The 23,241-nt window shown below is 42.0% G+C and overlaps 1 protein-coding gene across 1 annotated transcript; it reads left to right on the forward strand.

Annotated features, from left to right (window-relative positions):
• The first annotated feature begins 19,151 nt into the window (after positions 1 to 19,151).
• LOC143742391 (membrane-spanning 4-domains subfamily A member 4A-like) lies at positions 19,152 to 22,389 on the forward strand. The gene is made up of 6 exons (XM_077235248.1): positions 19,152 to 19,319; positions 19,567 to 19,677; positions 19,764 to 19,820; positions 19,982 to 20,098; positions 22,206 to 22,217; positions 22,258 to 22,389. Exons 1-6 carry the CDS (start codon positions 19,152 to 19,154, stop codon positions 22,387 to 22,389), a joined length of 597 nt encoding a protein of 198 aa, XP_077091363.1.
• The last annotated feature ends 852 nt before the right edge of the window (positions 22,390 to 23,241 follow it).

Below are 23,241 nucleotides of genomic sequence, written 5' to 3' on the forward strand. Positions count from 1 at the left end.
TCCTTAATTCTAAACAGTATCCAACGTGATAGAGCAAATGATGACTTGTATTGAAACTAGGGTTTAATTATATAATATAATTAATTATAATAATATATTATTAATATGATAATTGTAAATGTTTGTGTTTTGAACACAGATACATGTGCTGGTGCTCTGTTTGTTCAATGAACTTAAATTAAGAAACAAATTTATTAAGTTGGCTCAACAAAAATATTTGTTTAAATGAATTTGCATCGTTTTTATTGTACCAACCTAAACTAATTACGTGGAAATGTTTTCCTTAATTTAATTAAGTTAATTGAACTAACTACTTTTTTGAGTGGTTTCTTTCATCATTATATGCAATGTACAGAATGAACAAACAAGAAAAGACTGTCACTACTGACATTAGTATCCTTATTACTCACTGAGTGAAGCAACTAAACTCACACCACAACTCTCATGTTGCTTCCCCACAGGCTATGCACAAGAACTACGTTTTAGCACAATGGAAACCACAGAATTCAAAACATTACAGAAACTCATCTAAATGTCAAACATAACGGAACAATACACAGTGAACTTTTTTAAATCAATATTTTAAATATGATTTATAAAGCAACCTTTAGTGGTTAGGTCTAGCATATTAGTTAGCTAGTGATAGGTCTAGCATATTGAACACAGTCGACTTTGCAGCCTTGGCTAAATGAAGTATACATGAGACTAGATAGTGATCTGAGATGTGTTCGCTCTGTTGTAGAATTTCAACGGCATCAACATTTATTCCATGTGATAATATTAGATCTAGAGTATGATTATGACAATGAGTAGATCTTGACAAGTGTTGTCTAACTTCAATAGAGTTCAGAATGTCTTTAAATGCCAATCCCAATGCATCGTTTCCGTTATCTACATGTATATTAAAATCACCAACAATTAGGACTTTATCTGAAGCCAGTACTAACTCTGATAGAAAATCAGCAAATTAATTGATAAAGTCTGTATGGTGCCCTGGTGGCCTGTTTACAGTAGTCAGCACAAATGTCAAGCGGGATTTATCATTTACACTAGATAGTGTTAAATTAAGCACCAACAGGAGAGAGCTTCTTCCTCAAGGGCTGACTCTCTGAAACACAGAGCAGAAGACATCAACCGCTTCGGCTTCGAAGCGAAAAGCTGAATAATGAGATGCACCTGCTGCTCATTATGTACCTGTGCGATGCAGAGCAGTTAATGCAATCATCATGTGCATTGGCTCATTTTAGTTACACTATAGTAGATTGGCCTATCTAGCAAGATTGCTCTTTCGTCAGTCATTCGATGTGACGTCTGAAGTGACCGACTGGTAGCGAAAATTAACCCTCTGGGGACTAAGACCTTTTTGGTCCGTTTTCTCTATTTTTACATTTGGGCTTATAAACTATATGTAATAGAGATAGGAACACTATGTATTTGGTATCTATGGATTCAGAAGACCCTAAGCTAACACAAGCACGCATGTAATATGTTTATAAAGGAAGTATGAGTGAAAATGTACAATAAACTAGAGAATTTCAAAAACGGAAATTAAATTTTTGGCATTTATTTCAGAAAATCACACACCACACAACAATAGTGAACAGTTTTTGAACAAACAAATATATTTGTCAAAGCCTTTGCTTGACAGACATGTGTAATTGTTAAATAAAATGTGTAAAGAACAATGAAAAATGTAACTTTATTTACAAATAGTCCCAGGCGTTTTTCTTAGGAATGCTTAGAATTTTCTAAGCAATGCTTTCTCCTCATCACTCTCCATTAATTGTTCCAGACCTTGTTCCACCGTAAATCGTTTACTGCTTGCCATCATAAAAGTGCTAAAACAATACATAATTCTATAATTGTATGTGTATATATATATATATATACATATATATATATATATATATATATATATATATATTATAATTGTACTGTCTCTCTCTCATATCTCTGCGCGCTCACGCTCCGTAAAGCCTTAATTATACTCGACGCGTCCATTCGCTTTCTGTCGTCTCTGCTACTCAACACTGTTTGCGTCATATCCCTTACTAGTACCACCCCTTGCAAGGTTACAGAGTCCTCCGATTTGCTAGAATACGTCATGGTAACCTTCCTCTGATTGGGTAAGAAAAATATTCCTCCATCTGCAATTTTTCCATTGGTTGTTGCTCGTGAATCTGCCAAACAACATCGATTTCATTGGCCTTTGACGTAGTGGTATTGCGCAACAAGGAAGTGTGTATACAAGCCGGGTAAGTTATCACTGTTTTCAGCGGAATCTGAGGAAGACGGCAAAAAAGCCGTCACCTCTCTATCATTAATAGTTTTTAAGATAATTACACATTTGTAAAAGTATGCCATTTTGGGCAGTACCGCCGAATCCATCCCCAGAGGGTTAACTACTTTACTATTTGACTTTCTCAGCTTCGTATTGTCAGAAGCTAATATTTTGAGGCAGGCAACACTGTGGTCTCTCTTCAGTACCTACCGTTGCACTGGTGATTCTGAGAGCGAGATATCCCTTGTCATATTTTCTTGACTTGTCACCGCACCAGACGCAACGGCCACGCCACAACAGAGGCTGCCTACTGGACACGGATAAAGCAAATGTTGCAAACCCATTTGTCATTTGTGTCAGAGCGCAGGAGTAGGCAGAGCATCAGGGGCAGCTTTTTATAATAGGGAATTTCTTGTGTTGCACCACATTCAGCATCACTGATTATAATGGGCTCTATTTGCTTTTGTCGCGCCGCTAGTGTCTGGTGTTGACGGGTTGTTTTAGTATTTGAGAATTTTACGTAAATTCATTGTCTGGTTTACGTTTACCTGGCTCTGCCAGTCCTTTCACGAACTTGAGCATGCTGTAACGACTGAGACAAATCAGACAAAATTATTGGTTTTAGGTAACAAATAATATTTAAAACTCACTCTGTGGTCCCATCCCCCAACAATGGCAAGAAGGATCTTTGGTTACCATGACTACGGTCAGATAAGTTGGTTTATTGCTGTTAAGAATGTGGTCAGGGCCCCTGCCATTAGAGCCTACAGATATTAAAACAGACTTCCCTGCCTTTATTTATCGATAAACGGATCTATAAATGAGCATGGATCCCAGGACATTTTTGTGAATGATTTACTGTCTTGTATTTTATGCATATTATGTATTTGATACTACGGTATGTATTATGTATTATTATACAACCAACGGTCATTGTAACATCACCGATGCCGTGTTTGGTCTCTATGACTTGGTGCTTTGAAGATCGAAGTGACTGTGTACATGGTGCGTCGATAGCGACAACATATTGGTATTGCAGGAGTCTTTCATGGTTTTTTCGTCGGCTACCACCCATCCAGCTGCACATGCAAATGAGCACCCTTGAAAAAAAGAGCCATAAACGAAGGTCTCCCGCCTAGAACTTCAACCTTTCTTATTGGCTGAGCCAACACTGAGAGGTTGGGCCTTTCTCGGGCTTTATATTGCATCTACACGCAACATTCTCTCTCTTGACTTCTCGGTACGTTCGCGGTGTTGTGCTGTCCTGCGTGGCCTCAGCAAGCCCCATGGGCCCCAGGCATTGACTCCCAACCAGCCATGTGCTCATTCAGGAGAGAGAGGACTCTCTCAACCACAAAAGAATACAGGACAACCTCAGCAGTTTGGCACAACGTCTTCATTCAACGCAGAAGAATTCCATCGCAACTCCTACCATTGGCTCTCTTAGTCCTCTCTTCCTCTGGCCTACACTGCTGCTACTTTGGGTTGATGTCTGCATGGAGCCCCTACCGGGGCCCATGGGCCTTCATTCTCCCAGCAGAGTCGAACTAACCACACAAGTTCCTTCATACCTTCTTCATCCAACGGAGAAGAAAACGATTGCAACTCCAACATTTGACACTCACAGAACCAACAAACGTCAATTTTCAACAACTTAAAGAATTGTGTTCACTGCAAGGCCATGCAAGTTTGCTTTTAAGAAGGTGCTTTGAAAATGATAATATTGATGGTTCTTTTCATAGTTAAATTAATCTTTTACATAGTTCTATTTCCTACCTCCGGTTTCATTCTGTCACTTTAACCATCTACTTATGAATGCATGAATGAATGTGTAATTGTTTGTATGTTAGTTATGTTTTCGTATTTTTGTTAATAAAACTTGTGCACAATATGTATTTGGTTCTGATTCTCTGCTTGCATACAAAGTTTTCCTTACAATTTAGATTGTGACTACATGCTCTTAATAGTACTGTACAGTAAGAAAGACATTTCCCTTCCCCGGAAATGAATATTTCTTACAATTAATAAACAATTAACACTGAGTGTCCGCGGGACAAACAGGTGGGTTGAAGTAAACATTTATTTTACTACATTAAGTTAATTATATTAACTGATCCAAATATTCATAATCAATTATAACTAGTTTATTATAACTATAACTAAGATGTTTCTTTTGCATAACAATATGCTGACTGTACACTATCGCTTAGTCTTGCCGTGCCCCCTTTTTATAACTCCGCATCTGTCACGGGAACACACGGGAAAACAGGAAGATCCAAATGCAGCATATTTATTATTAGGGCAATCCAATTCATAGTCATCCAGGCAGGGTTCTGTTGTGGAAATTCTTTCAACACCTTATACAACAGTTGAAGAACAAATGAAGATCTCGAAAGTTATAAGTATACGTATTTATTTCTTGCAAGAAAGGCAGTTCACACACAGACAGAGTCTGACATGAGAAGGGCAAAAGTCTTCTCTTTTCACAGAGTTTATATACCCAAAAGATCACCCCTCCTCTGAAGATCTTTGGACTAAGGCCCCTGCACGTGGACAGTTTTCAGTTCCCCTACCCTTATCAATGCATCTGCACAGTCAGCACAAATGTCACTTTAAGAAACACCTAACCAAACATGTCTCGCTCTTGATGCACTCTAAATTATCTATTGCTAAGAAAAACTAATCATTCTGTCCCCTTGCACTGTCTCTTTGACCTCTTTGCAAAGAAGACACTATTGAACTATTTGCAAAGAATATTAATGCATCCTGCAACTTCCTCAACACATCTATGTTTTGTAAAACACACAAGCAGATATAAGTTTCAAAAGATACATTCAAAAGAAATTTCCATTACAGTCCACCCCTTTTTCATATCTTGAAAATAAAAACAAAACAGAAATTTCATTTATAAAAGTAATCATAATACAAAAATAAGAAATGAAGTAAAAGAAATGAAAAAAAAAAAAAAAAAAACACACTATTTGATTAAGTAAAAGAAAATAGATGAAAGAAAACACCACACTATTTGATATTCATCCATCGTCATGGTTTGCCGGTCCGACCTTTCCCATAACATTTTCATTAGTCAAACTCATGAGCATTTACTTCCACACTATCCAAAACCTCAGCAACGTGAATTTCTGTATTAATCAGGTTTCGTGGCCTGAATTTTCTCATCGTTACATATTCACCACCCAGGTCTATTTCCATCAGCCTATTTGTTGCAATCCTGGAAATTATTGATTTAGTACAAGAAATTACACACGGTATTGAAATTAATACTATCAGACTTATACCCAGTACAGGCGCACCTATGGATTTTAACCACCTGGACCACCCTTCTAGCCCCAAAAACCACTCATCCAGAAAGCTTCCCATATCGTGTGGAGTGGCTATGGTGTCTTTCATGTGTTGGATAATATCTGACACATTTTTATGCATATCAGGTAAATTGAAACAGCATGATGTCCCCAGCATTTTACAAACTCCGCCTTTTTCTGCGGTAATCATGTCCAAGACAAGCCTATTCTGGATTACAGCTTCTCTAATTCCGTGTAATTCTTCATTTAACAAATTTAAAGCATCTTCAGTATCGTTAGCTAGTTTTTAAACCTGCCATGCTAACCCATTAATCTTTAACAGACTTGCAGCAGTTCCTCCCCCTGGTAAGAAAGACCATCCTGTCATTGCTACTCTGCTAGTCCATGGGTCCCATAGCTTTGTTCCTTGATACATCATAGGCATACTCTTTGACACTGCTCTTTTCTCCCTGCGGTTGTCATTGGGTTGTTGTTTACCATCTGTCCTGTATATACTGGTACCTACGTCTAAAAGGGCTGGATAACAGCATCCAATCCAATCTTGGGGTAAAGAGTGATATGCAGTTTGTCCACATACCCACACTGTAGCAGCGGTGCTGTCATTAAACGAACTCTTTGTTAAAGTGCAATCAATGCCTTTTCCCTCTATTTCACATCCTTTATCTGTCAAGTCTACTTCCGTATGACAATAAGATCGTCCAAGCTTTATCAGTCTTTTCCCGTCTACTACTTTCCCTCCTTTTCTACACATACATATATCTCCAACCTGCGGCTTTACTGCCCATACATTCTTTTTTCCACCTGTGTAATGCTCCGTCGGATTTGTACAGCCGACATCCCTTTCTTCACTACTTCTATTTTTCATTACCTCTGTCATTCTCAATGTTTCCCACATTCCACACGAAATTAACCCCTTTAATTCGTTCAGGTGTTGGCTCTTTAACGGATGTGCTTTCCAAGTTCTATCCATCTGTAGACACCACCAACACGATTCTGTTATCTCCAGCGCTTGTCTCTGCAAAACACTCAACATACAGGCTTTGTTACCCTCACATTGTGCTCTAGCATGCAGAACTGTTCTATCTTTATGGTCTAGCCCAAATTGGTGTTCTAACCATTGTTCTTCTTCTTCGTCTACACCTTTGTCATTTATCATTGAGTCAAATTTCCCTCCATTTTCAGGTTGCTCAAGCATTGTTATAGTAAATTGGACATACGTGCCTTTTCCTGAAGTCCACCATACACAAAAATATGTACCTCCCCAGTCACCATCTCCCCAATTTCCTGTAGTCAGAGTAACCTTCAATTTTACATTATGATTTTCGATTACTTCCTCAAATTTCATTTTATAAACCATCTGGGGATCACCATGACCAAATTTAGAGGTATATTCAGGATTTTCACTTTTCCCTGCATTTTTTAACAGCCCGTTCTTTATGGCTTCTTGGTTACCCCCATAAACATCTTTCCAGGCACATGGCTTCTTACAAAAATACATAGCCTTTCCCCACTCTCTAATAGCTTCTTCCTGTGCATACCCTGATGCTGAGATGGGGTCACATATTATTGTGAGTTTAGATCCTTTCCCTTTTGTCATACCCAATTGGACACCTTCCTGTCCGAATACCTGGAGGCACCCACTAATTAAGAGGATAACTTTTAGTAACATATTGCCACCTGGTATTACCACGCCAGGCCAAGAAATGTTCTTGTGAAAATGCTATGAGTCCTGTTTCCCTATGTATCGTTGGTCTCAGGGCAGGTCTAGTAGATATTATTAGACAGTTAACTGCAATGCCCACTCCGTCAAAACACCACAGAGTTCTTGACACGGTACGTACTACTCCTAAAATTGCAGAATCGTCCTGTACTATTGATTCGTCCTCTCTCCAATGACGATGGTCTTCTAGTGAGTAACCGACAGGCTGACAAGCAACTTTGGTTAGTCTGGCACCTGTTTCGTACTCGTCAGCTGTGAATGGGATCCTCCTTCCGTTGCAGCTACCGCATGAGCTGGCACCGTTGCAGCTACCGCAGGAGCTGGCACTTTTCGACAGTGCGTCCCATGGATCCACGGCACCTTCTCTGCGACCTTCACAGCAGTGTGAGTGACCAGTAGCACCTGGTATGGCCCTTGCCACCTCTTTTGTTTCCAGTGCTTCCTTCTAAAGTCCTTGATGACCACGAAATCTCCAGGCCGGATGGAATGCAGAGGTCCGTCTGCCACCTCCGGTACAGCTGCCTTTACCTGTCGAGATATATCAGAGAAAACCTTATCCAGTTCAACACAATAATTCAGCATATCTTTTTCACACAAAGCAGTGTCAGGCAATGTTCCCAGCCCATATGTGGTGGTCTCCCAAAGAGGATTTCAAACGGGGAGAGATTTACCCTCCCTCTGTGTCTCATTCTCATGTGTGTGAGTGCTATGGGCAGTGCTTTTGTCCATGACAAATTTGTTTCTTCACATATTTTAGACAATTTTGTCTTGAGGGTCTGGTTCTCCCTCTCTATAGCTCCCGCTGATTCCGGATGGTAGGAAGTATGGTACTTCCATGACACCCCTAAATATTTTTCTACTGCGGAAATGGCCTGATTCACAAAATGTGTTCCATTATCACTAGAAATTTTACCTGGTATTCCCCACCTGGGAACAATTTCTTGTAGTAGAAGCTTAGCCACCCCTTTGCTGTCTGGGTGCTTTGTTGGCATTGCTTCGACCCATTTGGAAAACATGTCTACTGCGACCACACAGTATTTTTTCCCTTCACTTGGTGTTAATTCAATGTAGTCAATCATGACGTGACTAAAAGGTTTGTCTGGGCTGGGATGCCCAACTAGTTTCATTGCCTGACCCTTACCCACATTATTTGTTGCACAAATCATGCATCTGCTGCAATACTCCTGGGCCACTGTGGAAAAACCTTTTGTAAACCAGTTATTTTGCATACATTTCAGCATCCCTCCTTTTGACGTGTGGTCCAATCCATGCGTCAACTTAGCAAAAGCTGAAAAGAAATGTTTAGGTAAACATGGTTTGTCATCAGGTCCCCTCCAGATACCTGCAATGTAAGTAGCCCCTGCCTGCTTCCATTGTTTCTTGTCAATATCAGAGCTAAATTGTTGCATGGCTTGAACTGTACCCAGAGGTTCTGGGCGCACAGCCAATTTAACTGCACGAGTCACAGAAAGAGGAAGCAGGACTGCAGCTTTTGCAGCTAAATCAGCTTTTCTGTTACCCTCTGAGACCTCGTCTCGGCCTGTAGTGTGAGCCTGGCATTTGCAAACAGCAATGGCAGAGGGGAGTAGAAGAGCATCCAACAAATCTTTTACCAAGGAATGATTCAGGATCGGCTTACCATCAGCTTTCATGAACTTCCTGTGTTTCCATAATGCCCCAAAATCATGCACAACACCAAAAGCATACCTGGAGTCCGTGTAAATGGTGACACGTTTGTCCTCAGCCAGGGTACATGCAGTTGTGAGTGCTACCAACTCCGCCCCCTGAGCTGAAAAGGAAGGAGGCAAAGCTTCCTGAGCCAGAATATCAGTAGATGAGACCACAGCAAACCCAGCTCTATTTTTGCCAAACTCGTCCCGACTCGATGAGCCATCCACGAATAGGATGAGATCGGGGTTCATCAAAGCCTCACTCTGCAAATCCACTCTGGGGTTGCAAACTTCCTCCAGAACACTAATACAACAATGGGGCTCCCCCTCCCCCTCAATGGGGAGAAGTGTAGCTGGATTTAGCACTGTGCATCGTTTGACATGAACATTTGGCATTTCTAGCAACACAAAATTGTACCTCAACCATCGTGCTGTTGATAGATGTGATGTCTTTTGTTCTAGCAAAATCATGGCCACAGCGTGAGGGACTAATAAAGTCAATTCCCCAAACCCCACAAACTCATTTGAAGCCATGACAGCTTTTTCAGCAGCAGCTACTGCTCTCAGACAGGGAGGAAGTCCCTGTGCAACACTGTCCAGTCTGGAGGAGAAATAGGCCACTGGGCGCAGTTGTCCTCCATGCTCCTGTAATAAGACTGAAACCATATGCCCTTTTCTTTCATCCACAGTTTGTGTGAAAGGTCGGCTTGGGTCCGGTATCCCAAGAGTAGGGGCAGTTTGCAAAGCATGTTTCAAATCAACAAAAGCCTGCTCAGCCTCAGGAGTCCATGTCAACGTATCTTTTGCAGCCATACTGTTACCATAAATCATTTTTGTTAATGGTGCCTCTTTATCAGTATAACCTGAGATGAACGTTCTACAATATGATGTCATACCCAAAAAAGACATCATTTGTTTCTTTGTTATAGGTTTTTGGAATATTCTGAATGGCTGTCACTCTTTTGTCTGAGAGTGACTTCCCTTCAGCTGACAGGACGTGTCCTAAAAATACGACAGATGTCTGTGCCACAGACACTTTGCAAGGGTTAACCTTGTGACCCTGCTCAGCCAAATGTGTCAACAGAGCCATTGTTGCAACTTTGCATACTTCCACTGACGGACAGCATAGCAAAATATCGTCGACGTATTGCAACAAAGCGACGCCTTCCGGCAGGTATAATGGCTCTAAGCTTCGTTTCAGCGCTTCGTTATAAATTGTTGGGCTTTCGCAATACCCTTGACACAATCTTGTAAACGTATACGGTTTTCCATTGAAATTGAAAGCGAACCAGAATTGAGAGTCTTTATCAACTGGTACACTGAAGAAGGCATTTGAAATGTCTACCACAGTCTAACAGACTGTCTTGGGCGGAATTTGAGACAGTATTGTATACGGATTTGGCACGTTCGGAGCTCTGGCCTGTACAGCGCTGTTGACCGCTTGGAGATCCTGGACGAATCTCCATTCAGTCGGCTTCCCGCTATCCCTGATTTTCTTTACTGGGAAAATAGGTGTTCTGACAGGTGAATCTGGACACGGCACAATTACGCCCTTTTCCAGTAATGAATTAAATACTGGAGTGATACCATCAATAGCCTCTTGTTTTAGAGCATATTGCATCTTCTTAGGTCTGTAATCACTTTTTGGAGTGATTTTAACAGGGTCACACCCTTTAATCAGACCTACGTCGTATTTGTCACATGCCCAGAGTCCCTGTGGAACTGCTTCTAAACCCTCAGGAATAGACATTTCCTCATTTTTGGTCATTGTATTATCACACAACACTTCAACAGTCCTAATCCCCTTTATTTGTTTTCTTAGTGGCTGTTTGTAAAACCCTGTGCTCTCAGATTGCCACACATTCTTGTCAGTGGCTGGAAACCAGTCTGTTAATGAGTCACACTGTTTCACAAAAGGCCCCAAATCTTGCCACTCAGCAGTGTGTGGTTTTGCAAGAGAGATGTGTGGGACGGCCCCCACCACATCATACAGTGCAAGCTGACTATCAGTCAATTCAATCTTTACAACACACCACTTATCTGACCAGAATAGCTCTGAGGACTGCAGTTCCTCAATCTATATTTCAGTCCATTTTTCAGCAAAAATTTCATCTGGCTCACTGCTGACGTGACATGTACAATGCAAATCACTTTCTTCCATGAAATCATGGTTAGGAGACATCCTATTTGTGGCTTTGATTTTTAGCCCACTTTGAGGAGTGCTCCATTCAAACACATACAATATTTCAGCAGGCATTTGTATCATAGTCATATCAGCAGTGAGGCCATTGTCATCACAGTACAAATTCAACTTCAGCTTACACATTAAATCTCTGCCCAGCAGATTACACGGACAAGTTTTTGTCACAAGAAAAGCGTGCGCAAATAAGTGATCACCAATCTGACAAGATAAATCTGTAGTATATGGTTCCCTCACCAGATGCCCTGTGGCACTCCTGGAGGTTGCCCATTTACCAGATAATACAGTTAAATCAGGCAATTCTGTATGCTTAATTACGGAGTTTGTTGCTCCTGAATCAATTAAAAACTTAACTTTTCTGCCCTCAACCTTTACTTCAATCATTGGTAATCTAGCAGATGCTTTATACATTTGTACAGTGTTTGCAAGCAAGATTTCTTCATTGCAAGAAGCAGAAATAGAAATGAGATTAGACATATTTACCACCTGGGAGTCAGACCTCTCACCGTCGCTCCCCTCCCCCTCTCAATCTCCTTGCTTCTCTGGTTGTTGATGTTGCTGAACTCCTTTTTGCCTTGGAGGATATGGACAGTCATTTTTCCAATGTCCCTCCATCTCCACCTCTTCTCGGATGATTTTCCATCATCAAACTTCCCATTTTCAGCAGAGCAAGTTGAGTGTCTTTGTCAGTCTTTTTCTGCTTAGTCTTGGCTTGATCTCTTAGAAGCTGTTGTTGATGGGTTGCGTGTCGTCGGATTTCTTCCAGGCGCGCTTGATGATAGCCCACGCAAGATGTTTTCACCTTTTTCCCTATTTCAGGGTCCAGGCCATCTAGGACAACAGTTTTTAAATATTCTTCATACGTACTTATGCCGGGCGGGACCACAGTTCCCTCGGCTGGTGGACCTGGTTCAGTCAAACCACTGCACTGGTCAAATACTGCTTTCAGTCTTTGAAAAAAATCTTCGGTGTCCTCTCCGTCTTTCTGCTTACACGCTCTGATCTTGTCGGTGTGGACGTGAGTTGGAAAAGCTGTTGCAAGTGAGGTTTTTAGCGCGTTGATTTTGCCCACATAGGCAGCGTTGCCCGCGTCCTCCTAGATTGGGTTCACCAAGCGTGCATTTGTGGGCCAGCGCCCAGTCATTTTTGACAGCTTGGTAGGACCATGTTTCAGTTTCAAAAGTCTTATCAGTTCATCAATGGTTGGTCTGAATTCTTTGCAGAATGCTTCAATTTCCTCACCCAGTTGTTTTCCTCCTGCGTCCAGTTCAGACAAATGACAGGCTGCTTCTTTGATGTCCGCCTGTGTCCATGGTCTGTGGATCAGGATTGGACCTTCGTGTCCCGCGACTTCGATCATGGGTGCTCTGATCATCATCTCCTCATACTCCTCATCTTCCTCCTCCGCTGTGTTCCAATCGTCCTCCGCATTCAGGATCAGGAATCTTTTTCCTGAATCACCTCTTGTCAATGATCTGGTTTGGGGTCTAATAACTCCTTTACCTCGACCTGTCCTTGGTGGTTTTTCCTGGAGCCCTCTTTTGAGTCCTCCTTTTGTCGGTGATTTAGAATCAGCAAAACTTTGTGTTGGAGGAGCATAGGCAGGAGGGGCAGAGGGAAAAGTACCTGAAGCTGTCAGGTTTGGATATATGGGTGTTGACTTGTCCTCTTCTTTGTCATCTTCGTCAGGGTCTTGTCCTCCAGCCGCCTCTGGCTGTCTTTGCGGTTCATTGTCGACTGGCAGTTGCGGTTGGTAGGGTGAGCGGTGAGCCGGACAGCGGTCATCCTCAGCCAGGCGGGTTTTCATGCATCTCATTTCCTCGGAAGAATAAGAAACAGAGTTTAGTAAAGTTTTTCTGACCTCTTCTGCCTTTTCATTTTTATTATCTGCATTTCCTAATGGTGCTAATGCTGCATTTATCTGTTTTCTTTGTCTGATAATTGCCTCATTTAACCATATATCTATAATTTGACCATCGAGGTCATAATCATCTTTTTCTTTTCTTTTTGGACTTGTTTTTGTCCAATTTTCTTTAGTCTTTTGCAGATGGCTTACACTCAAACCCCCATTAAACCCATATTTTTTAATCATTTGTGGTATCCTGTGATGCCACCATGTTCCATTTTTCTTTGTCATAGAACTATAATTTCCTTTCGAGAAATTCACTGTCCTCAACGACTTTTTACTATTACTACTACCCATTTTTTACATTAATTAGCCTTTTTCCAGAGTATACCGTTCCGGAAATTTTCCGGTGTGGCCACCACACCCTGCCTAGTAGTCCGTCACTACTTGGTCTTTACTTTGAGACTTTCCCAGTGTGGCCACCGCACCCCGCCAAAAATCGTCACTATTGGTCTTTACTGAGACTCCCACGTCTCACTGGCCCTTTTGGGAAATGTGCACGTCTCACTGGCCCTTTTAGAAATATCGTATTAATGTAAAAAATGTTTCTCACCGTGCTTTTTGCAGCGTGATTTCTTTTAATCAAGATCGCGTCCACCTAGGCCTTCCGTGGTGTCCACAATTCTCCCGCCCCTCAAAGTTGGGGGTTTGGAGCCATAGACTTTTTGTCTTTGGGGTGATCAGTCAATTGTTTCTCCCACGGAGGTCATCAGTTTTGCGATCCCATCCTCGTCGCCAGATTGTTGTGGAAATTCTTTCAACACCTTATACAACAGTTGAAGAACAAATGAAGATCTCGAAAGTTATAAGTATACGCATTTATTTCTTTCAAGAAAGGCAGTTCACACACAGACAGAGTCTGACATGAGAAGGGCAAAAGTCTTCTCTTTTCACAGAGTTTATATACCCAAAAGATCACCCCTCCTCTGAAGATCTTTGGACTAAGGCCCCTGCACGTGGACAGTTTTCAGTTCCCCTACCCTTATCAATGCATCTCCACAGTCAGCACAGATGTCACTTTAAGAAACACCTAACCAAACATGTCTCGCTCTTGATGAACTCTAAATTATCTATTGCTAAGAAAAACTAATCATTCTGTCCCCTTGCACTGTCCTTTTGACCTCTTTGCAAAGAAGACACTATTGAACTATTTGCAAAGAATATTAATGCATCCTGCAACTTCCTCAACACATCTATGTTTTGTAAAACACACAAGCAGATATAAGTTTCAAAAGATACATTCAAAAGAAATTTCCATTACAGTTCAAATTCCATTTTAGAAATCCAAACACAATAAACAAAACAAGAAACAGACTAGAACACAGACCAGAAGTGTAGTGACGAATAACAACGACTCCGTGATAAACACTAAAACAGACAGGGTATATATATACACACAGAACTAACAAGGTGATGGGAAAAAGCTGAGTGCAATGAACTAATGAGTGACAGACAGAATGCTGGGAAATAAAGTCAAACGTGAAAGACACCGTTAGAACGAGGACCTCTAGTGACAACCCAGGGAACACAAACCAGACACTGTGACATAACCCCCCCTCTACGGAGCGGCTACCAGACGCTCCAAGACCCACAAAAAACAAACAAAACAAGAGTCCAGGAGGGAGGTGGAACGGTGGAGGATCAGGGGGAGGGATGGAGGGCCAGGTCCATGGAAGGGAACAGAAACAGGGGGTGATGGTTTAGCCGGCGGCCAGGGCAAAGCAGACAGTCCATCGGCACAGGAACAGCAACAGACACCGGCTCAGGCACCGGCTCAGGCACCGGCTCAGGCACAGGAACAGACACCGGCTCAGGCTCAGGAACAGACACCGGCTCAGGAACAGACACCGGCTCAGGCTCATGAACAGACACCGGCTCAGGAACAGACACCAGCTCAGGCTCAGGAACAGACACCGGCTCAGTCTCAGGAACAGACACCAGCTCAGCGGCGGTCATCTTGTCCGAAGGCACAGGCTCGACGGCGGCCATCTTGTCTGGAGACACCAGCTCATCAACGGCCATCTTGTCCGGAGACACTGGCTCGGCAGACATGACTTGAACAGTCTCTGGATCGGCAGACGTGACGTGAACAGTCTCGGGATCGGCAGACGTGACCTGAACAGACTCTGGATTGGCAGACGTGACCTGAACAGACTCTGGATCGGCAGACGTGACCTGAACAGTCTCTGGATCGGCAGACGTGACCTGAACAGTCTCTGGATCGGCAGACGTGACATGAACAGTCTCTGGATCGGCAGAACTCCTGTGTTTCCTCCATGCATGCAATACTGCCAATGCATAAAAGAGGAAGACAGCCCTCGTGGCCATGGCAGGATTGATGGTGGGCAGCTCCGGGACGATCTCAGGGATGACAGCAGGCTGCACGGGGACCACCTCCGGGACGACAGCGGGTTGCACGGAGACGGCCTCCGGGACGACAGCGGGCTGCACGGGGACGGCCTCCGAGACGACAGCGGGCTGCACGGGGACGGCCTCCTGGACGACAGTGGGCTGCACGGGCACGACCTCTGGGACAACAGCGGGCTGTACGGGCACTGCCACCGGGACAACAGCGAGCTGCACGGGCACTGCCACCGGGTTGGCCTCTGGTTCACTGGGGAGGCAGGAAGTCTTCCTCCTCCTCCGCCGTTTTTTATGGCGAGGTGCAGGCTCCGGGCTGGACAGGACCAGCGGTGAAGGGAGCTCTGGGCTGAGAATCACAGGCCCATGGTCGGAGAAAGACCAAAGTGGAGAGTGGTTCACTTCCGGGGCTCACTTCTAGGACCTCCTATCCTGCGGCCTCCACGAGTCCCCGAAAACTTGGCCAGACGGGTTCCCCTAAAAGATTCTCGATCATCGGTGGAAGGGTGCTCAGGGGAATTGACCACCATGGCCTCAGTCTGGCGGGCCCATAAAGCAAGGCACTGAAAAATGTTCATACGGGGGGGAATCTCTTCAACCTGCGAATTCCCCCTCTGCTGCCTCCTCTCCCTCTAGGCATTTGGGGAAGATCCACAAAAGTCCATACCGCTGGATCTATTTGTTGACGGAGTCGTTCCGTCACGGGAACACACAGGAAAACAGGAAGATCCAAATGCAGCATATTTATTATTAGGGCAATCCAATTCATAGTCATCCAGGCAGGGTTCAAAGTCCATTTTAGCAATCCAAACACAAGAAACAAAACAAGAAACAGGCTAGAACACAGACCAGAAGTGTAGCGACGAATAACAACGACTCCGTGATAAACACTAAAACAGGCAGGGTATATATACACACAGAACTAACAAGGTGATGGGAAACAGCTGAGTGCAATGAACTGATGAGTGACAGACAAAATGCTGGGAAATGAAGTCAAACGTGAAAGACACCGTGAGAACGAGGTCCTCTAGTGACAACCCAGGGAACACAAACCAGATACTGTGACAGCACCCCCACAGATTGGGAACCACTGGGTTAACCAATTAAATCAGAGTCCAAAAGGAACCAAGTCGGTCTTAAGACCATATCCAAAAAGTCGGAGTCTGAGTCGGATCCGAGTCCAACTAAACAATACTGTATTTCACTAAGTCAATATATTTTTTAAAAACCTAATAAAAAACAAGGTCATTTTAAAAGTTGCAAGAGCAAACCTCTATTGCATCTTGCTATTTTGATTTCACATCATCTCATAATTAGTATCCTAAGATTGACTTGATTTCTGTATTGTGACATTTCTGAGTGAAACAGCTTTTCAAATGTAAAAAGCTATAGTGCGGGACTTGACTTACCCATCAATATAAATTTATGAATTCAAGGCAGGGGTGGTAATCGGGATAGCTTGGTGAATGGGAACAGCCAATTGGGACCTGAAGAGCCGAAAATGCACCTCTTTTCTCTCGGTTTGTGGCTGTACATTTTGCGTGGGTTTATATGAAAGGTAGTCAGAGTAGATGCGATATTACATTTATTTGTGGATAAAATATGAGGCTTTAAGGGGACAGACCTACAGTCTTACAATGCATGCACTGTGTATAACGGTCCTACATATAATTTCCATAATCAGGACCAGCTCAAAACTGTTTCATTTTTGGAAGTTTATTGTATGGATCTATGTTTTCAAGTTGTGAATGTTTTGGTTGGACATTGCCCTGCCCATTTATAGAAATGAGCCACACCTGCATATAATTACTGTATATTTCCATATTTACCATAGTAAAAAGCTATAGTAATAATTAGCATATAAAACATCAATGATTTTTTGTTGTCTTTGAATTTTGACCCATGTTAACAACTGATTCAGAGATGTTAGCAACATCATTTTTTTATGTAGGTCTAAATAGTAGGGCTATACTACAGAAATAGCCTACCATAGGCATTTAATAAAATATTAAATGTAGAAAATGAAACACTGCATAATCTTCACTGTGTGCATTAAATATAAATATTTATTGTTTGATTATCATCGTCCCACAAATTCAATGTCATCATAACTTAGCTTCCAACAACTCTCTTATATAGTTATAAAGTTATAATAGTTTATAAGAGCACAATTATAAGCATAACAATGCTGTAAAAGCGGACTGAGTTTACCTGTTTGGTGTGATGACGTTTAATCTGTAGTCCCATTTACCACTTGGTAGCAACCGCCTTTTTCAAGACACGTAACAGCTTTAATAAATCATGAGTGGGGTAATACTGATGTATTTTATGTCTTAAAATAAAACTTTAAAATGTCTTGAGCTTGTGTTAAACACAGACCTTATTTCAGCCATTTAACCAAAAACCTATTTATAAAAAACCCATTGACTTCAGAATGATGGAACCGGAAGTGCTAAAACATTAACTCGTTTCTAGGTTTTGTATATTCAGTAAAATAATGTGCTCATTTAAATCTACTGGTGAAATGAGGTATTATGAGGACTAACACATATTCACCCGAATATACATATTCAGTATTATATATACACAGTAGTTTTACACTATCATTAAAGCTCCAGCCTTATTGTTGTTATTATTATTATTATTATTAATTGCCTGTGCAAATTGCATCGAAATATACATGCATTCTTTATTATTTAGCCAACAGACAGAAATATTTTTGTCCTTCTCCAAGTTATTCTGCCTTGTAGTTTTATTTTTCGACTACATGTAAAGTGTCAGGTTTAGTGCAGGATGCCGAAGACATGGGTACTTGAATGCAGTTAGTTTATTAACTAAATAAACTTTCAAGAACATACAGGAACAAAGGAAAACACTCCAGGACTTCAAAGCACACTACCATACATCGACGACGACCAACAAAAACTGAGGGAAAACACAGGGCTTAAATGTACTGGGGCTAACGGGAAAATTAACAACACACAGGTGACGGGAATTTCTAATTACACAGACAGGGAAAAAGGACTAAACCAAGGACTAAACCAAAATCACAAAGACAGGGGGAAACAAGATCATAGGACTAAACTGAACACATTAAAACCGTGACATAAAGTGCTTTGTATTTTAAAAGGAAGACGGCCATCAACAGAAATGTTCTAGCCCCTCCTTAACTGTTCTTCACAGAGTCCACACATACAAAGATACATCAAAAGAGCTACAAGACATCCAAAAAAACAAAATCTTATTTCAGGTAAAGTTTTAATAACTTTGAAAATATTTTATAAACTTAATTATTAAATTATAACAATTAACATCTGTTCTTTTCTTAAGATTGTGTTTATATATAATTTTGATACATTAATTGAAATAATGTTTTGACTAATCTTATCTTTCGCAACAGTGATTATTTCAGTGTAACTTGTTCATTTATTGCTTGGTACTAAAAACTAAACTTAAATGTTTCGTAATTTATTTTAACATTAGGCGACAAGAATCATAGCCCATTTCAAAATCACATGTTTTACAATTTAAATTTTTATCTCTTATCTTTGAGAAAAGAGGACAAACCTAATGTCAAAAAATAATGCATACATGTAAATTAACTGCATGTATCACAGACAATCAAATATTTATTAAGGAACCTGAATAAGATTAACATGCTTATCACAGGTGAAATCCGAAACTTTTCTTAGAATGGAAACCATTGAGGTCATCTCAACTGACAAAGCTACAGTTGTCATCCAAGTAAATCCACAGGCGGAGCAGGACAGTGTTATTTTTGTTGATGGACAGCAGACCAGAGGAACAAGTCACAATGCTGCTCTTAAAGGATTTTTCAAGGCACAACCAAAGGCATTGGGGGTAATGCATTTAATGCTTAATTATAATAATATATATGGTTTTGGGAGTTCTTAGTATTTAATTTCTTCTAAATCTTTAAAAAAAAAATTAAGAAATATCTTGTTATATGCCCTCAAGTGCAAAGATATGTGTTTGATTCAGTTTAGACTCTAGTACATAAATCATCAATAGTTTCCATTTTTTGTTTATCCAGACATAAATGTTACACGATCATGAATAAAACACCAAACCTATATCTGCCATCTAGATTGTCCAAATAATGATTGGAGTGATTATCTTCTTTCTTGGTGTTCTACTCACCATCAACTACCCTGCTATTCTCGTGTATAGTGGCATAACCTACTGGGGATCCATTATTGTAAGTTTCAATTAATGGTTTTGCTTTATTGCCTTTCATTTTAATTTTCTAGAATGAACTTGAAATGTCCTGCTTTTCTTTCTCAGTACATCAGTGCTGGATCTCTGAATGTTGCAGCGCAGAATAAACTTCATCCATGTGTCGTACGTACATACAGTATACCCCACTAATTTCAGCACATTATAACTTTTCTTTGATCACATTGTTTCTGAGGTATTTCCACATTATTAGTTATAACTGTGCACTTTAAATCACCTCTGTTCTCTGAGAAATTTTCTGAAACAAGTACATTCTTTTATTGTAGGTGAAAGCCTCTCTTGGAATGAATGTGTTCAGTGCTATAACTGCAGGATTCGCCATTCTTCTGATGTCCATAGAGTTAAGAGTAATATCAATGTGGAATCCAAGTTTACATGCTGAGGTATTACATGCACAATGTGCAAAATTTTGTATTAAAGGCACACTATGCAAGATTTGTACCTTAATATAAAAGCTTCAAAGTCATTTCGATGGTAAACGAACTCGTAGTACGATAGCAAAGCTGGGGGGGGGGGGGGGGGTATTTACATACAATTACAATGACTAAGGACAAGACATTTATAAAAGTAGTGTATATTTTATCTACAACACATTTAAAAAAAAAAAAACATCAGAGGTTTGGTTGAGGGTGACCCACTAACTGTCATGTTTCAATGTGTTTAAGTTCTGTCCTGTTAGTTTTTCCCGCTCCTCGTTTGTGTTCAGTTTCTTCACCTGTGTTCAGTTAATTATCCCATTAGTCCCAGTTCTTTTAAGCCCTGTGTTTTCCCTCAGTGTTGGTTGGTCGTCGTCCTTGTATGGTTGTGTTACTGAATTCCTGGAGTTTGTTATTTTGTTCCTGTATGTTCCTGAAGTTAATTTTGTAAATAAATCAACTACTTTGAAGTTCCTGCATCCTCGTCTTCAGCTACCTGCACACACCCTGACAGAACGACAAACCCGCTGGTTCCGTCCAGCACCAAGCCCTCTTCGCCGCTGGTTCCGTCCAGCACCAAGCCCTCTTCGCCGCTGGTTCCGTCCAGCACCAAGCCCACTTCGCCGCTGGTTCCGGCCAGCACCAAGCCCACTTCGCCGCTGGTTCCGTCCAGCACCAAGCCCACTTCGCCGCTGGTTCCGTCCAGCACCAAGCCCTCATCGCCGCTGGTCCCGTCAAGTTCCGAGTCCCATGATGTGCTGGTCCCGTCCAGTTCCGAGTCCCATGATGTGCTGGTCAGGTCCAGTTCCGAGTCCCATGATGGGCTGGCCCCGCCCAGTTCCGAGTCCCATGATGTGCTGGCCCCGCCCAGTTCCGAGTCTCATGATGTGCTGGCCCCGTCCAGTTCCGAGTCCCATGATGTGCTGGCCCCGTCCAGTTCCGAGTCCCATGATGTGCTGGTCCCGTCCAGTTCCGAGTTCCATGATGTGCCGGTCCCGTCCAGTCCTGCGCCAGAGCCCGTCGATCCTGCGCCAGAGCCCGTCGATCCTGCGCCAGAGCCCGTCGATCCTGCGCCAGAGCCCGTCGATCCTGCGCCAGAGCCGGTTGATCCTGCGCCAGAGCCGGTTGATCCTGCGCCAGAGCCGGTTGATCCTGCGCAAAAGCCGGTTGATTCTGCGCCAGAGCCGGTTGATCCTGCCAATTTCCCCATTAAAGTTTTGGGGGGGGCGTTAAAGTTTTGGGGGGGGCGCCCACCCGAAGGGTCTTCACCACCATGGCCACCCGAAGGGTCCTCACCGCCATGACCACCCGAAGGGTCAGCTCCGACCCTGGACGCCCGAGGGTCCGACGCCTCCGCCCTGGACGCCCGAGAGTCCGACAGCTCCGCCCTTGACGCCCGAGGGTCCGACAGCTCCGCCGTGGCCACGCCCACAGCCTGCTCCGCCCTGGCCACGCCCACAGCCTGTTCCACCCCGGTTCACCGAGCTACCAGCTCCGCCCTGGAGGGCACCCCCCCACCCCTTTAGATGTTATACGGTGCGAGGACGCGCATTCGGGGAGGGGGGAGGTACTGTCATGTTTCAATGTGTTTAAGTTCTGTTTTGTGATCTGGTTTCCCCCTGTCTCCGTGATTTTGGTTTAGTCCTGTTATTAGTTCTGTTTTGAGATCTTGTTTCCCCTCGTCTTTTGTGATTTTGGTTCAGTCCTGTTAGTTTTTCCCGCTCCTCGTTTGTGTTCAGTTTCTTCACCTGTGTTCAGTTAATTATCCCATTAGTCCCAGTTCTTTTAAGCCCTGTGTTTTCCCTCAGTGTTGGTTGGTCGTCGTCCTTGTATGGTTGTGTTACTGGATTCCTGGAGTTTGTTATTTTGTTCCTGTATGTTGCTGAAGTTAATTTTGTAAATAAATCAACTACTTTGAAGTTCCTGCATCCTCGTCTTCAGCTACCTGCACACAACCCTGACACTAACAACACCACTTAAATATATTTTTTCATTGTTGACACTCTCCTAATTAGCTCAAAATGATCCCTGCTTCAAAATATTTTTTAGAAACTCAATCAATATAGTTATACAGTATTTTATCCATGTAACTACTTTCATAAATGGGGATGTTGATTGTTTTGCAGAGTTTGCGGATCGTTGGGATATTGCTGGTGTTCACCATTCCCCAATTCATCATCTCAATCTGTATCTCAGGATTTGCCTGCAAAGCCACCAGCAACACCGACTCTACAGTGGTCAATGTGGCATTAAACTAGGTAATAATTTGGTGGTGGTGATGCTATTATTGCTATTGGGGCATTCCATGTCAAATCAACCAAATTTTGGAAACTCCCCCAGCTAAATTTTTTTATTTTGTTAATATTTATTCGGAAGAAAGTCAAAATATTAAATGAAATGGCTTTATTTGTATGCAAAGTGACCCACATTTGGTTTTTGACCACTAAAATATGTGCACAATTGACCAATTTACTCATGGAGCCGCATTAAGATCTCCATATCTCTGGGATTGAATCATATAGAGCCTTTACAATGAAGATACCCAAAGAAAAGTTTGTTAATAACGAAAATCTAAAAGGATATTAAGAATACTTCTTGAGTTAAAGGCATGCAAAAAAAGTGCTTTTTCCCATTTTTAAACTGTCACCATTGGCATATAATGAAACAAAGTCAAAATGCATAAGTCAGCAGATTTAGCTAACAAATCCTACCAATCTCTGTGTAAAAATAAAATAATGATGCTGTCATCTTTCTAACGTCATTTTTACCCCCTGTAATTTGTCACCAAACCTCAGGTGAAAATTGTCATTTTCATATTTAACTACTCGGTAAATATACATTCATGACATTCATGTATTTGTTTCACCACAATTTTTTTATTTGTTCAAAATCAATATTTTTAGCCATGGGGCCTCTGGTTGATTTGACACGGAATGAGTCTATTTACATGCTTGGCAATCTTTTTTATCAGAACAATGAATAGTTATTAAAAGCTGAATTTCAACTCTGCCTGTAGGTTTAATTTGTTAATTTCAAACCGGTTCTTTGGTTCAATAACCCATCTGAACACGTTTGGCTGTTTTTGGTGCTGCGCAAGCTACTTAAGATGA

Source organism: Siphateles boraxobius, unplaced genomic scaffold, assembly GCF_051911475.1.
Source record: "Siphateles boraxobius isolate OS27281-9 unplaced genomic scaffold, OSU_SipBor_1 19, whole genome shotgun sequence".
NCBI classification, from domain to species: Eukaryota; Metazoa; Chordata; class Actinopteri; order Cypriniformes; family Leuciscidae; genus Siphateles; species Siphateles boraxobius.

Bases quoted from the DNA above. Each gene is read 5' to 3' on its own strand.
- LOC143742391 (XM_077235248.1), top strand. From the start codon at position 19,152: ATGGAAACCATTGAGGTCATCTCAACTGACAAAGCTACAGTTGTCATC. The intron at 19,320-19,566 runs GTAATGCATTTA...TCTGCCATCTAG, and splicing joins CACAACCAAAGGCATTGGGG to ATTGTCCAAATAATGATTGG. The intron at 19,821-19,981 runs GTACGTACATAC...CTTTTATTGTAG, and splicing joins ATAAACTTCATCCATGTGTC to GTGAAAGCCTCTCTTGGAAT.